The following is a 14,657-nucleotide window of genomic DNA, read 5'->3' as shown; positions in this document are numbered from 1 at the left end:
ATGGATGGATGATGAGGGGAAGGATGGATGGATGATGAGGGGAAGGATGGATGGATGGATGGATGATGAGGGGAAAGGATGGATGGGTGATGAGGGAAAAGGATGGATGGATGATGAGGGGAAGGACAGATGGATGGATGGATAGATGATGAGGGAAAAGGATGGATGGATGATGAGGGGAAGGATGAATGATGAGGGAAAAGGATGGATGGATGATGAGGGAAAAGGATGGACGGATGATGAGGGGAAGGATGGATGGATGATGAGGGGATGAATGGATGGATGATGAGGGGAAGGACAGATGGATGGATGGATGGATGATGGGTGTGTGAAAGGATGGATGGATGGAGAGTGGGTGAAGGGATGGATGGATGGGTGGGTGAAAGGATGAATGGATGGAGAGTGGGTGAAGGGGTGGATGGATGGATAAGTGGGTGGGTGAAAGGATGGATGGATACGTGGGTGGGTGAAAGGATGGATGGATGATGAGTGGGTGGGTGAAAGGATGGATGGATGGATGATGAGTGGGTGGGTGAAAGGATGGATGGATGAGTGGGTGGGTGGATGGTGGATGGGTGAAAGGATGGATCAGTGGATTGGATGGTGGGTGGGTGAAAGGATGGATGAGTGGGTGGGTGGATGGTGGGTGGATGATGGGGGTAGGTGGATGAGTGAAATGATGGATGGATGGATTGATAAGTGCAAGGGTGAATGAATGGACATATGAGTGAAAGGGTGGGTGTAAGTATGGATGAGTGAGTGAAAGGGAGAGTAGATGGACAAAAGGATGAATAGATGTGTGAAGGAGTGAAATGATAGATGGATGAGTGATAGGGGCAATGGATGGATTCATGAGTGGATGAGTAGATGGATGGATGGGTGGGTGGATGGATGGATGGATGGATGGAAGGAAGGAAGGCTAAGTGAAAGGGTCGATGGAGAGAGAAAGGGAGGATGGATGACTAAAAGAGTGGATGGGTGGAAGGATTAGTAAGTGAAAGGATGGCTGGATTGGTGAAAGGGTAAATGGTTGAATGGATGAGTGAATGGATGGATGGGATGAAGAGTGGATGGATAAGTGTACAGATGGATAGGGTGAAAGGGTGGATGGATAATGGAGGATGAGTGAAAGGATGGATGAGGGGATGGATGAAGGGATGGATGAGTGAAATGATAGATGGAAGGATACATGATGGATAGGTTTGCAAATGGTTGAATACTTTTGGAAATGGCTGGGCTTACTTATATACTATTGCGCGACCTCTGATGTGTCTGTAAAACGTACCTATTGTCCTGAAGTTTTGTCCTGAATTTTGACCTCCTGTCCAGAATTTGTGTCCTGAATTTTGACCCTTTGTCCTGAATTTTTACACTCACCGTCCTGAATTTGCACCAATGCCAGTTGGTCACCCTAATTCTTTGTGCGGTAGAACCGAGGCTCTTTAACACAGCAGCATGAGAGTGACGAGAGAGAAACCTGGCAGAGTGCTGCCAAAGAGCTCTCCCACTCAGAATATTTCATTATTCAAGTGATCGTGAACAATTAAGGGTAAACTGAGATGTGAAAAACTAAACACAATGCGATGCGGCTGCACGAGACTTGAGGAGTTAATTAAGTATTAGTACTAGCAAGTGTGCTGTAAGTTAAATTAAAACATTTTACATTCACTGTGCGCCTCGTGCGTGTAGAATCAGAGTCCCACTAGACCCGGCCCTGCCAATTAAGTGCCGGCGCTAAGCACTGGCACAAATTACGCCCTGCATTGAACAATTGACACCAGGCTACAAAATGTAAGTAGTATGATGGTGTACCCTTGTGTGTTCTTCCATGTGTCGCTGTTTCCACATGGAATGTTTAATGATGACAGCAAAGCCCCCTTCTAGTTTGTGTTGTTGGTCTGAATTGTATAATTTTGTGGAATGGGGAGGTGTAGGATGGCGCTGGATTGTTCATTTAAACATGACTCCATGATGACGTCTGACTTGGCATTACGAATGTCAGTATATTTTTAATTTAGGCTCAATCCAGTCAGTGTTTGGATAATTGCACTACTGGATGGGGGCACAAAGTTTTGCAAAGGTTCTGCCCGCTTTCTTCAAGGGGTCCCCACAAAATGACATCATGAGCTAGGCCCACCCCGATTTTATAGTAAGTAGTCTCTGTAAAGGGGGAAACAACCATTACAATGCATGAGTCATAATCGGTCCTTTTTTTAGGAACTATCACAAAAATAAACAGTATTAATACAAAGTAAAGCAATGTTTATATTTTGTTGCACTGAAGTAAATTAAGGCAAATAAGTCAAACTAAAATATACCAAAACTAAATACATTTCCTAAAATAAATAGAAATAAATAAATCTGCTAAAATAAATACAATGGCCAGTTAATATATCTAAAATTTAGGCATTGACCCAAGTTAATGCCCGGCAGCTCCATTGTCTTCAGCCAAGATTCCCAATGTTAGACTAATGTTCTGATTTGTTACCTTTGCTGCAAATTGTAAAGCGTTCTGATATCCTTCGGGATCAAGTTCGCGCTATATAAAACTTTATAAATGAAATAAATAAATCTAGCCACAGCTAGAGAGAGGCAGCTGGGACAAAACTATTTAATACAGAGTCGCTAGTTTACAATAGGTGGGGGGATAACATATAACACTCATCGATAGAATAACGTGAATATGGAGCCCTACTGTGTGTAATAGTCATTGTCGAGTGTGGGAAGCAGCCTCTCTGGGAACCTGTAATGTATACAAAATCTTGCAGTCAAACTTTCCTGTAGCGTTTTGAAAATGTGTTCATGTCACCTTCGCCAAACTTCATCCACATTTGGGCTGCTAATTCCTCCATGCAGGGACCTTAAGTCACAGGCTTAAGTACCAAGCAGCTTCAATTGTTAAATCTTGCATTATATGCAAATGATAGATCTGCCTTACATGTGATGTCACTTCCTGTCGTGATGTCACTTCCTGTCGTGATGTCACTTCCTGTGACCACGCCTACATTGGAGAGTCCCCCCACTTCTTTTCTTAGGACTTGTGCCCTGCTTGTCACTCTTTCCTCCTGTAATGCACTGTTAGCTATCTCTTGTATTTTGTTTTCTCACAATTTTCACCTTTACCTCATGTAACTTATCGTCTGCTTTTGTAAATTGTTCACTTGTAATTTTCTGTTCCTATTGTGAAGCGCTCCGACGCCTTCGGGTAAAGTCCGCGCATAAATAAATAAATTAATAAAATGATGACATGACCGTGTGTATGAAAACGTGCTACGTCATTTCCGCCATTTTGCTGTGAAAGTTAAACCGTGCGGAAGGGAAAACTTCAATAAGGAAACGCGTTTGATACGCCGGAAGTGACGCCACGAGAAGTGTGCGTGCCATATAAAACCCTGGTGTCGTCGTACGTACGACGCATTGTTTGCGTCGCGTTCGGTTACCGCGAAGAGATCGTGAAACTTGTGCAAGAAGAGCCACCGTCCACGTCACCGAGTACGAGCCACCGTGCCGCGCCCTTTTCACGTGTAGCTGCAATGGGCGACAAGATGGACATGTCCCTAGATGATATCATAAAGATGAATCGGAGCCGAGGTGGCGGTGGACCCCGAGGAGGCGGTGGTGGGGGTCGAGGACGGAGCGGAGGGTCCCGTGGAGGACCAGGAGGGGGCGGCGGCGGCCGGAGCGGCCTTGGACCCAGAGGAGGCGGTGGAGGAGGTGGAGCCCTGCGGAACCGACCGGCTATGAGCCGGGGGAGGGTCCGGCCCGCGCCATACAGCAGGGTGAGCGTTACATCCGAGAGATCCCGTGAGCAGAGGCAGCCGGGCCTGTGAGCTGGGGCGTAAGAGCCCTGGGGAGATCGGGCCTGAGAGGAGGAGAGGTGGCGGGTCTCAGGCCCGCGGTGCCACAGGCCCAGACGCCCTGGCCTGCACTGATGGCCAGACCATGGCTCAGTGGTCGAGTCCTGCTTTAAGGGCCGGCCGTACCTAAAATGGCGCCCGCCCGGGAAGGGACCTAGTCCCGGCCCGCGCACAGAGCGCAAAATGGCGACCTTAACCCTCCCAGTGAGAGCACTCCTGTTGCAGTGGAAGCGGCCACTATGGAGAGCAGCTGGAAGAAGAGAGCCCGAAGGGGAGCAGCGACGCCCGGCTGACAGCAACGAGCCAGCGACAACCGGAGGAGTGGGTCCTCACCTGGAAGTGTTGGAACCGTCTTCGAACTCTTACCGACTTGAAGACCGGGGCTACGTCTAGAGGGAGGAGGGCAGGGAACCTCTGTTTTCGGGCAATTTCTTGTCGGGCTTGATTATCGCATTGGAAGTTGGGTTTCACACGATTTTTTAATGGATAGGGCTAAGTTTTATAGTACGCTGTTAAGATTTGAGTTTTTAGTGGTTATTTGCCTAGAGGGTCCCTACTTGCCGAGTAAATTCTACTGAGTCTCAGATTTAAAGAAGAAACTGGATGCTACGCACAGTTAACGAGAGGGTATCTCCTTGCCATGGAAAAGGGTCATTTTCTGTTGTTTTTTTTTTTTTTTTTTTTTTTTTGCGAGTACTGTCCGTCATGTTGACTGAGGTCTGCCTGACTTGGGACAGACGACAAAGCTAATTAAGTAGGTGTTTAAACCTGTTGGGTTTGGCGATGGATCAAATACTTGGGCCGGGGCCTAGTCGTCGGGCTTTTGGTCAGTGAATCCTATCTTCTTTTCTAGTTGTCCCTCTGTTCTTGTATAAGGGAGCGGAGCGGGAACATGGCACTACAAGCGCTTTTTTGTTTGTTTTTTGGCTGGGCTCTTGGAAAGGAGTTTTAACTTTGTATTTCCAGGTCGTGTAAAAAGTTAAAGGTCTTTTTTGCCAGGAGCGTTCCTTTGAGTAGTCCTGACCAATTGATTACTTTATTGGGGGTGGAAATTTTTTTTTTGTTGCAAATCCCTCCCTGGTCTGGATTCTGTTTCCTATTATATGCAGAACCATTGTGCAGCTACCTTCGTTGCTCCTACTTTCCCGCTTACTGCAAATTTGGAAACGGGCCCCCGTGTTTGGAAGGGGTAAAGAACACCTGCGTGAAGTTTGAATCGCCATTGGATTTGAACTGAATATACTATGTTTTTGGGGAGTTTTGCGATGGCTCAATTGGGGATGGTCCAGAGTTATTAGATACATTTGGGTCGGGGGTGACCACAACGGTATGTCTACTAGATTCCAACACATACCAACTTTGACAGTGAACCGTTCCTATGGTGGCATCACAGCTTACCAACACTTCGAGGCACTGCCAGTGGGACCACTACTTGATATGGGTACTCTGATATTTTAATGTTTTTTTTGACTTCTCAATCCGCCCTTGTGTGCGGAGAGGGCTGATGTAATGTGTGCAGTCAGCATTGCGTGTCATTTTATTTCCTCTTCCAGCCAAAGCAGCTTCCCGACAAGTGGCAACATGACATGTTCGACAGTGGTTATGGAGGTGGTGGTGGTGGAGGCGGCGGTGGTGGCGGCGGCGTTGAGACTGGTGGCAAACTCCTAGTGTCCAATCTGGATTTTGGTGTATCCGATGCGGACATTCAGGTAAGCATTAAGGTACTACGCATTGTTTATTTGGATACTAAACATGTACTTATCGTTTATTGTGGCTATATATCCGGTCTATGTAAAGGAAATAATTTTACATGGTTACCGTTTTAATGTAGTTCCGATAGACCCTCTGAGGAGTTGATGTTTTCCGGTGCACAGAAAAAATAAATTTAAAATGTTTTCCAGTTATCCGTAGTTGCCTGTATTGGGATGGGTTCTTTGGAAAGTTTGGTACGTGACAATTAGACATTCGTCCAGTACGAAAAATCCAGATCTTCATGGGGTAGAATGCAATTTATTCTTTTCTCTATGAAAAGAATGTGTATCGTGGCTGAATAAAGACTTGGCTGTGCTAAATGACCATTTTGTACGATTGCCCCATATAAATAAACGGTTAAACATTAGTGAGGTGTGTGTGTTCCTGGCATCATGACGACACATCCCTGATTACACCACACAAACACGGCAATATGGGAATTTGTTTCTTGGAATCTCTTCAATACCCTGCATGTATTGAAATGCCTTTAATCAGGATGGGTGTAATTCCTATTTAAGGGGTTGGCCTTTAGGTTTGCAGTTCTTAAAAGTTGTTCTCCCCGATTCTTTCCCTTAGGAGCTCTTTGCGGAGTTTGGTACCTTGAAGAAAGCTGCTGTGCACTATGATCGGTCAGGCCGCAGTTTGGGTACTGCTGACGTTCACTTTGAGAGGAAAGCAGATGCCCTGAAGGCGATGAAGCAGTATAATGGCGTCCCCCTCGACGGTGAGTCTTGGTGCTATACATCTGGTTGGCACACTGTCCAGTCAATGTTTTCCGTAAATTTGTGTGAGGCAATTTACTGATATAAAGGTACGCCATGCGTTTAATCTTGTAGCCCATTATTTGTGACGAGCGAGGTTTTCTAACGACTTACCAGGGTGGTGTGGATGCTCTCTAGGAGTAGATTTATCTTACAGCCGTCTACTTTAAAACAAGCATTTGCAATGCAATAGGTCTCGTGTTGCAAATAAGGCAACACCAATAGCTCCTACTTTCAGTAATGCGAGATAGTGCATTGCAAATGCTTGCATAATGAGTCCAGGAACCAGCATTGTATGTCTGAGCAGTACCGCAAGCTGCTCTTAGAAGTCCCTAGTGAACAAGGGACCAGCACTGCATGTCTAGGTGCAGTCCTGCAAGATGCTCTTGGAGCCCCATAGTTTGTAGACCTGCAATGCTGGTGCCTTGCAAAGTTGGAATTACTGGCAAATGCCAATGTTTTTGATATAGCCACATTACCAGGTTTATTTCTATATGTGAACAAAAAGGGGGCCCCCCTCTTGGTCCCATATGATACTGCACCCTGCAGAAGATATGGTAAATCCACCCTACCCATCTTGCATGCAAGCCAGTACTAAGTCCATTCAAATAGCTATGTCCATGTATTCAAGTAGTAGCTTTGAAGTGTCAAAATGATTACTTTAATTTTGGATTAGGTTGTAATGTGTGGAGCTGATGAAGGGACATTTATAGGCTGTCTCATAAATGTGGGATGCTCTAGTGCAGAGGTCTTCAAACTTTTGTAGGTTGAGCCCCCCAGCTGAATTTTTTTAGATGTTGGGACTCCCAACCACCTGACAGAAATTTCTGGAATCTGGTACACTGCAAAATCTTTGGCGCACGACATGCCCATACTTGTGTACAGGGGCGCAACTAGACCTGAACTTCGGGGGGGGGGGGGCTAACACTCCCATCCATGGCTGGCCCCTAGCACTGGACGCACATAGTGCAACGGTCTGTTTTGGCCCCCATTTCCTCCTCTGCCTGAATTTTCTCACTACCACTCAACAATGCACCCCATCTCTCTACAGCACCTTTCTGGCAAACATTTCATTTTTTTTATAGCGCTACTCAGTTTACCCAGACTCAGTTCTTTGATCTGCATGGTACACATTCTTTATAGCAGGCACATTAACCCTCTGCACTTTTTGGGTGGTAAGAATGCCCATGTGAGTGCACAGTGAGTTATGCGACATTGTGAGAGAAGGGTAAGAGGAGTGACTGCAGGGTGAGTGAGGTGACCATATGAATTTAGGTGCGGATGTCAGTGCAGAGTGGGACAAATGAATGTAGGGTTAGTGATGGTCTTATTTGAGTGAGTATGCACATTGAGCAGAAAGGGAGACATGCGAGTGAAGTGTTTCATGAGTGCAGGTGAGTAGTGTGCTTGTGTGACTGCAGGGTGTGGTACAGGGTGAACAGCACAAGTGCAGAGTGATCACTGAGTGCGGTGTGAGTGCAAGTTGTCTGAATGCAGGGTGCATTCCCAGACACTTGAACTAACTCAGCAGGTTATTGATGGCAGCGTAGGGTTTCAGATAAGTTTAACTATTGCTATTATTACAAATGTTTGTTTATAAGCATATTTATTGTCCAGAAAAGCAGGCTGTTTAAAAAACACATGGCTCATTTTTTGCGCCTGCCTATGTAATCTTAAAAAAAACGTTGTCTCCTTTCTACTAAGAGCTTCCTCCCAGGACCAGGTTAAACTGGTAAAGCTGAAATGCTTCAGCTGCTTTGAGAGGCAGGATGTCTGCTTTGCTAAAACTGAAAGCAAGGAAAGACGGTCCTGACAGCTGCAGTGGGAGGCAAGGAGTCTCATCTGCTTTGAAATCGAACGCAAAGGAACAGGACTGTCCTTTTTTTTTTTTTTTTTTTAGCAGAGGAGACCCTGCCTCCCGCTGAAGCATCCAAGCTCTACCAATTAACCCTCTCCTGGGAAGGATAACTGTTAGCTCTTAACGTAACAAAAGCACACAGCCTGCCTTATCTATTTCCCCTCCCTTAGCCCTCAGCTACGGGAGGATTTCCATTTGAACTTGACACCTCGAGACTCTGAAAGGTAAGCTCTTCGTGTGGAGTGCGTGTCCCACCTGAGATAGTGTCGCGCCCCACAGTTTGAAGAACTCAGCTCTAGTGAGTGAATTAACCACTGCCAGCCAAGCTTAGTGCAAACTGTCCTGTCTGAAGCCATTTAAGAAAATAGTGCTTCAAGACTGTAATTAAAACCTAGGGAGTCACAACGCACATGTAGCAGGGGTGTCCTCATGGGAGGTTACAAGAGATAAGGAGAGACTACTAAGCCTTTTGACCGATAAAAAGCCACCATTTACAAAGGACATGAGTCATTTAAAAGGATTGGCAGAGCTTTATGCCATATCCTGAATATAAACTCAACAGGATGATAGAGCGCTGAAACTTTTCAGACTTACCCCAGTCACACATCTTGGTTGAATCCATCCTCGTTCTTTAGCTCACTTTGCCACCTCCGTTCAGACCCAACTAAATGCAAACCGTTTTGGCCCTGTACCTTGGAACAGTCCAGCCTGAACTGCCAAGCCAGGTCTTGTGCTGCTTTGTTCGCCCCAATTTGGCACATTATGCCCAGTTGTTGGTCCCTTGTTCACTTAGCCACTGAATTCTAGCTAGCCTGGCTGATTGGGGGAGGAGGGGGTGTTACCCATAACCGGTCCAGGATGATTGTTTTGGGTCTAGGGAAGGCCTGGCTTGGCTGATAAGTCGTGACTGTCCCATGAGGCATGGGGTCCTGACAGACTTGCATATGGCTGTGGCTGAATTGGGGTGGCGAAGTGAGCTAATGAGTGATTCAACCCAGATCTGTGACTAGGGTTTAGTGTCAATGTTTCAACTCCGCATGTGCTGCCTAGGCAAGACCAAATTAATTTAGACTTGCATATAATGTGTATATGGTGTATAGGCAACTTTCTGTAACACATTTGACATTTGGGCACAGCTTTCCAATCTTCAATACAAAGACGCATCAGATGTTTGCTTACAGGAGTTTTAGAACTTTGCCTCCAGGGTTCGCTTTAGCTCCTATTTGTAATGCTCTTTATTAAATCTGGTTGGACATGCCCTTTTCTCATCTCACTGTTTAATTTAGTTTACTCAAATGACTAATCTGTTTAGGGAAGCGGTACTGCGTCAGTGGTACCATGTTGATCTACCTACTCTTATCACAGAAGCCACAAGTAGTTGTCTAGTCGACTACTGGACAACATACTCTGAGCGGATGCCGTTGTTGTGGGGCTCTGCATAGATCGCCAAGCCTAACGTATGGATGAAGTTTAAGTGGTATAAAACACTAGGTGTAGATATGGTCTTGGGACTTGTCAAAGGATGAAGGTGTTACCGATACAAAGGCTTTGAAACGGGTAGAAGAATGTGTCCTTGGAGTGGTCGGTGATCCAGATGCAGGATATACGAGGTCCTGCTTGCAGTGTAGCTTTCAGGATAGTTCGTTTTGGGTGTGTTTAGTCGTAAGGTGTTAAATGCTTTGTTGCACCAGCAGACATGAATGCATTGGTTTGTGACTCGTGACCAGTACAGTGTGGTTAAAGACTTGTGCTGAATGCTATACAATCATTTCTTGCACAAGAGTTTGTTTATTCTGTTAGGCAATTGGCAAACCACGTTGGTAAAACTCCCACCCGACGTGTATTTTTTTAGGGTTATGGGCCTGTGTGAAATGCACTGCATGAATTGATACCCTGTGTGAGGTTCCAACTTTGAAGTCTTAGCCTTTAACAACGTTTATTTGGTCTAAGCTCTGTTTCTTTACCTCCAGGGCGGCCAATGAGCATCCAGCTAGTGACTTCACAAATAGACCTACAGAGAAGGCCGCCTCAAAGGTAAGAGTGATAACTATAGTGCCGAGCTAATACATGCCAAATTTATATATTGACCCATGCAGAACTAATTAGTACTCTGGACCTGGACCTATATTCAAAAGGAGGGGCTAAAAAAGGACTCACAGCTAAGAGGACCTGGTATAATGCCGCCTGCAGGGACTCAAAAACCAAATTGCTACTTGCAATTAAGGGGCGCAAAGGCAGGGATGAAATCCAATCCAGGAGATGGTCCTACAGGAAGCTCTTGGTGAATGCCAGGGCTGAGTGGGACCAACAATACTGGGAGAACCTCTCAAGATCACTTGCCATTAAAGACTCGTGCAAATTCTGGCGAATAGTGTCCAATGGAACAGAGGACCTATCCTCAGCAATAGAGCCCAACATAGCTCCTAGCTTATGGCAGAGTCATTTTCAGTCACTGTACTCAATGGAGGAAGGGGCTCCAAATTCAACAAACATTACGATAGTGCCAGGTCCAATAGGAGACCCTTTCACTGAAAGAGGTGAGGGTGGCTATAGCTGGGTTGTCTACAGGGAAACCCCTGGTCTCGATGGGGTACCCGGCGACCTATTTAAGCAGGAACCAGGGATATGGGCCCCATACCTTACGTTGATATTTAACGCTGTCCTGGGGGAATGGAGGTGCCGGATACTTGGCTGGGAGCAGAAGTGGTGCCAATTTTCAAAAAGGGTTCCCCTCTGCTCCCAGCCAACTATCGTCCGATCAGTCTTATTGATATATCCCAAAAGCTTTTCGGAAGACTGATTCTGGACCGGCTACAGAATTGGATGGAGGAGACTGATATCCTGACTCCCTATCAGGCGGGATTTAGACAGGGGGTCTCTACAATAGATAACATTTTTAGGCTGAACCTTTTATACTGGAGGACAGCATCAATTGAGGGCGGCACCTTGTATACTGTTTTTGTAGACCTGCGTGCCGCCTTTGATTTGGTACCCAGAGTAAAACTGGAAAGTCATGGAGGAGATGAATGTCCCGGGAGACATCTTGGCAATCCTGATGAGATTACATCATAACAACTACGCCCGCGTTGGGTGTGGCAGAGGTGGCAATTTAACCGAAAGGTCCCCCGTTCGCAGAGGGGTAAGACAGGGCTGCGTGCTTGCATCGACCCTGTTTTGCCTCTTCGTGAACGGGGTAATTGCCCACCTGACCAGGATTCCCAACACTGATGCCCCAAAACTGACTGGCAGCAGGGTGCCCGCAATTATGTTTGCCGATGACACCCTGCTGCTGTCTAAATCCCTAATGGGCACACAACGTGTCTTGGGCGGGTTTATGGAGTTCTGCTCAGAGCGGGGATCGAAATTAACCCACAGAAAACTAAATACATGATTCTCAATCCCAAGCCCCTTAACCGCCCAAGCTGGGAACAGTTCAACTGGAACGGGTGCACACAATCTAATATCTGGTGATCACCCTCAATGAAAATTTAACGTGGTCGGCCCACCAGTCAAAAGCAAACATCAAACTGGCACAGTTGGTGGGTGGCACCATGAGACTAGTGAACGAATAACCCTACCGGCCACTCACCCCTATTATTCACATTTACAAAGCACAGGCCCCGGGGGTGTCACATACAGGGGCGAGCTGTGGGGCCATATTCCATCATCAAAATTACTAACTTGAGAATAAATTCCTGAGACAGATTGTTGCTCTTCCATTACTCCCTCTCAGGCTGGATATGGGCCTTCGGCCCATAATGGAGGAGCTGGGGCTCAAACCTTTAGCATTCTGGCGGTGTCTATGGAGCAGTCCAGATCTCTCAACTTACAGAGCTGAGTTGCAGGAATTTTTAGTTGCCCAACGCCGCAAGAACACCCTGGCTGATTTACATCAAGAGAACTTTTGAGGCAATTGTACTCCTCGAACTATGGTTGGACCCAGTAAATACTAGCATTAAGATCCCTAAAAAGGTGCTCTCGAGAGCTTATTACGATCACATGCTCTTCAGAGCGGCCGAAGGCACTCGTGATGGATCATTATCCAACCAGTTCATAAAAATTAAAGATTCTTATCAACTAGAAAGTGTCTTAGATGCCATGACTCCGGCATTAACCAGAAAACTATTCCTCCAATGGAGATATGGAACTCTTCCTCTGGCATCATTCACAGCATCATGGTCTTGTCGCTCCTCCACAGAAACTTGCCCGGCATGTGACCACCCGAAAGAGAACGATGTCCATGTGGTCTTCTTTTGCCGGACCTATGAGAGGAGCAGGAAATTTTGGCTAGTCCCCCTGCTTAGAAACTTGAGGTTCAGAACTTTTCTACCTGCTTACAGAGTCTTAAAGACAGATCTAGCTCCTACTACAGTTTTTGCACTATCCAAATTTTTAACTTCAATGTGGTACGCCCGAACCCGTTGCATAAAGAGACTTGGAGACTCAGGACAGATTTGAATTATTGGCACACCTTTTTTCTTTTTTTTTTTTTAAACCTTGATCACTAATGTTTAATGCGTTTTTTAAAACCTTTTTTTATAATGTGATGTATATCTTTTATGATCATGTGATTGAAAAATATTTTTATCGAATATATTGATGCCAACTGTTCGATCGTGCTAAGAATAAGAAACCAATTATTCCTGTGTTAGTAACTTTTTTTTTTATTCCAGTATAAATCGAGGTGGAATGAGCAGACCACGTGGTGGCCTTGGTGGATTTGGTGGAGGTGGAGGTGGTGGAAACCGAAGGGGTCGTGGTAACAGAAGTAGAGGCAGAGGTGGGCCCGCACGGAACCCCAGACAGCAGTTGTCAGCAGAAGAACTTGATGCACAGCTGGATGCCTACAATGCTAGAGTATGTCATTACCTCACCATTTTTGGGTTATCCATAATGTTGTAATTCATCCATAGTTTTTGATGAGCAAACGGGCATCTGGAACGGTACAGAAATAATTAAAACAGTTAAGTTATGCTTTTCGAGTTAGTAAGCTTTAGGGAGAGAGTTAGGTTATGTGCACCTGTGTGCCAGCAGTGAAAGAAAATGGATCGGACTGGCTATGTTTCTATTTTGCCAATACAGTCCTCGCTATAGGAGTCACATCTGCACCAGACTTCAGAGGTTATTGTACTTTGGAGTTGCTGGGCAGTTTATTATTCATCCTTTGCAGCAAAATTGCACTGGTGCTGGAACATTGCATATGAAAATAAGTAGCGCATCAGTATATTAAGGCAACTTCGTACAGTAACGAGAGTTAAAGCTATTTAGTTGCAATAAGCAATCACTTTTCACTTCAGTCTATATAACGCAAATTGTATTTCATTTCAGATGGATACCAGCTAACCAGTAAGCAAATCTACAGAAATGAAGACTCAGCATTATGGCGGATTCAGTGTTCTGATGTAGGATTGATACAACTATGAACAATTACGTTTTACTTTCAAAAGGGGTTTTAATCTGTCATTTCTTTTTTTAAATCTCGAGCGGATTGTTTTCTACGAAGTTATTTTGAAACACGTTTTCCTTGTATTATATTGTGGGAAGGCCTACTTCACCTACACCAGATTAAAATTGTCTAAGGAGAATTCTGTTTACTTGGTATCCAGCTAGGCTTTAATTGGACTTTCTGGCGTGGTAAAGAAAATAGTCATTCCTCAGCTGTTACATCTGTTACTTTGTTCGGTGTAATGCTGCACAAATTCCAAACTATCAGAAATCAGTTGTCTCAATTTTGTGCACTTGAACCTATCTGCATGTGGACTTGCTGACATTGCTCCATGAACTTCTCTTCAGTGTTGATGGCCTTTTTTGTGATGGATCAAAAGCAACCTCGACTCCAAATCTTAAGAGCCGTCAATAAATGCTGTGAACTTTAGCCTCCATGAATGGACGTATGCATTGCCAACAGCTCTTTACTGATCATTGTTTTATACTTCTAAATAAAGCCTATGTAAAATGCGGAGGCTGGCGATGCAGATTTTTTTTCTTAAACGTCTGTTCCATAAGGCTTTGCATAGTGAGCAGTTGTGACCGCAATAATGCTGTATGCTTGCCCGTGGTTACAGTCACCAATTTTAATATTAATTGTACATTCATTAATCCAGTAGCCTGTATGCATCACCAGGAATCGTGTGGACCATTGGCTGATTGCTCCCTATGTAGCATATCAGTCTGCATATGTAGTCCCACTTGTCTTGATCATGAAGTGCTACATGCGAAAGTAGGTATGATTTGTTCTATATTGAATGAAGTGTTTTTGCTGTATATATTCAATTTAGGTTCACACTGTAACCGTAGGAAGCTGGCTTTTTATGTAGTAACCTATGTAGGAATACGTGCAAAAAAGTTCAGCCTACCCTTATTGGTTTACAGAGGCGTACTTTAATAATCCCATTTGTGGTAGTGGTGCAGCAGCTTCTGCTTTTCAGG

At 45.2% G+C, this 14,657-nt stretch overlaps 1 protein-coding gene across 4 annotated transcripts; it reads left to right on the top strand.

The window, feature by feature from the left end:
• The first annotated feature begins 3,362 nt into the window (after positions 1-3,362).
• On the top strand, positions 3,363-14,188 carry ALYREF (Aly/REF export factor). Of its 4 annotated transcripts, none has more exons than XM_086931156.1 (6): positions 3,363-3,779; positions 5,411-5,566; positions 6,186-6,333; positions 10,199-10,262; positions 12,902-13,085; positions 13,557-14,188. In XM_086931156.1, exons 1-6 carry the CDS (start codon positions 3,534-3,536, stop codon positions 13,569-13,571), a joined length of 813 nt encoding a protein of 270 aa, XP_086787282.1. In that variant the 5' UTR covers positions 3,363-3,533; the 3' UTR covers positions 13,572-14,188. The 4 variants fall into 4 exon arrangements, with proteins under 4 accessions (XP_086787282.1, XP_086787281.1, XP_086787284.1 ...); XM_086931155.1 differs by having other exon boundaries at positions 3,399-3,779; positions 5,411-5,578; XM_086931158.1 differs by having other exon boundaries at positions 3,439-5,298.
• Positions 14,189-14,657: the final 469 nt, after the last annotated feature.

This window comes from Lissotriton vulgaris, chromosome 7 (assembly GCF_964263255.1).
Source record: "Lissotriton vulgaris chromosome 7, aLisVul1.2, whole genome shotgun sequence".
NCBI lineage: Eukaryota > Metazoa > Chordata > Amphibia > Caudata > Salamandridae > Lissotriton > Lissotriton vulgaris.
This window is presented reverse-complemented; position numbering and strand designations above follow the sequence as displayed.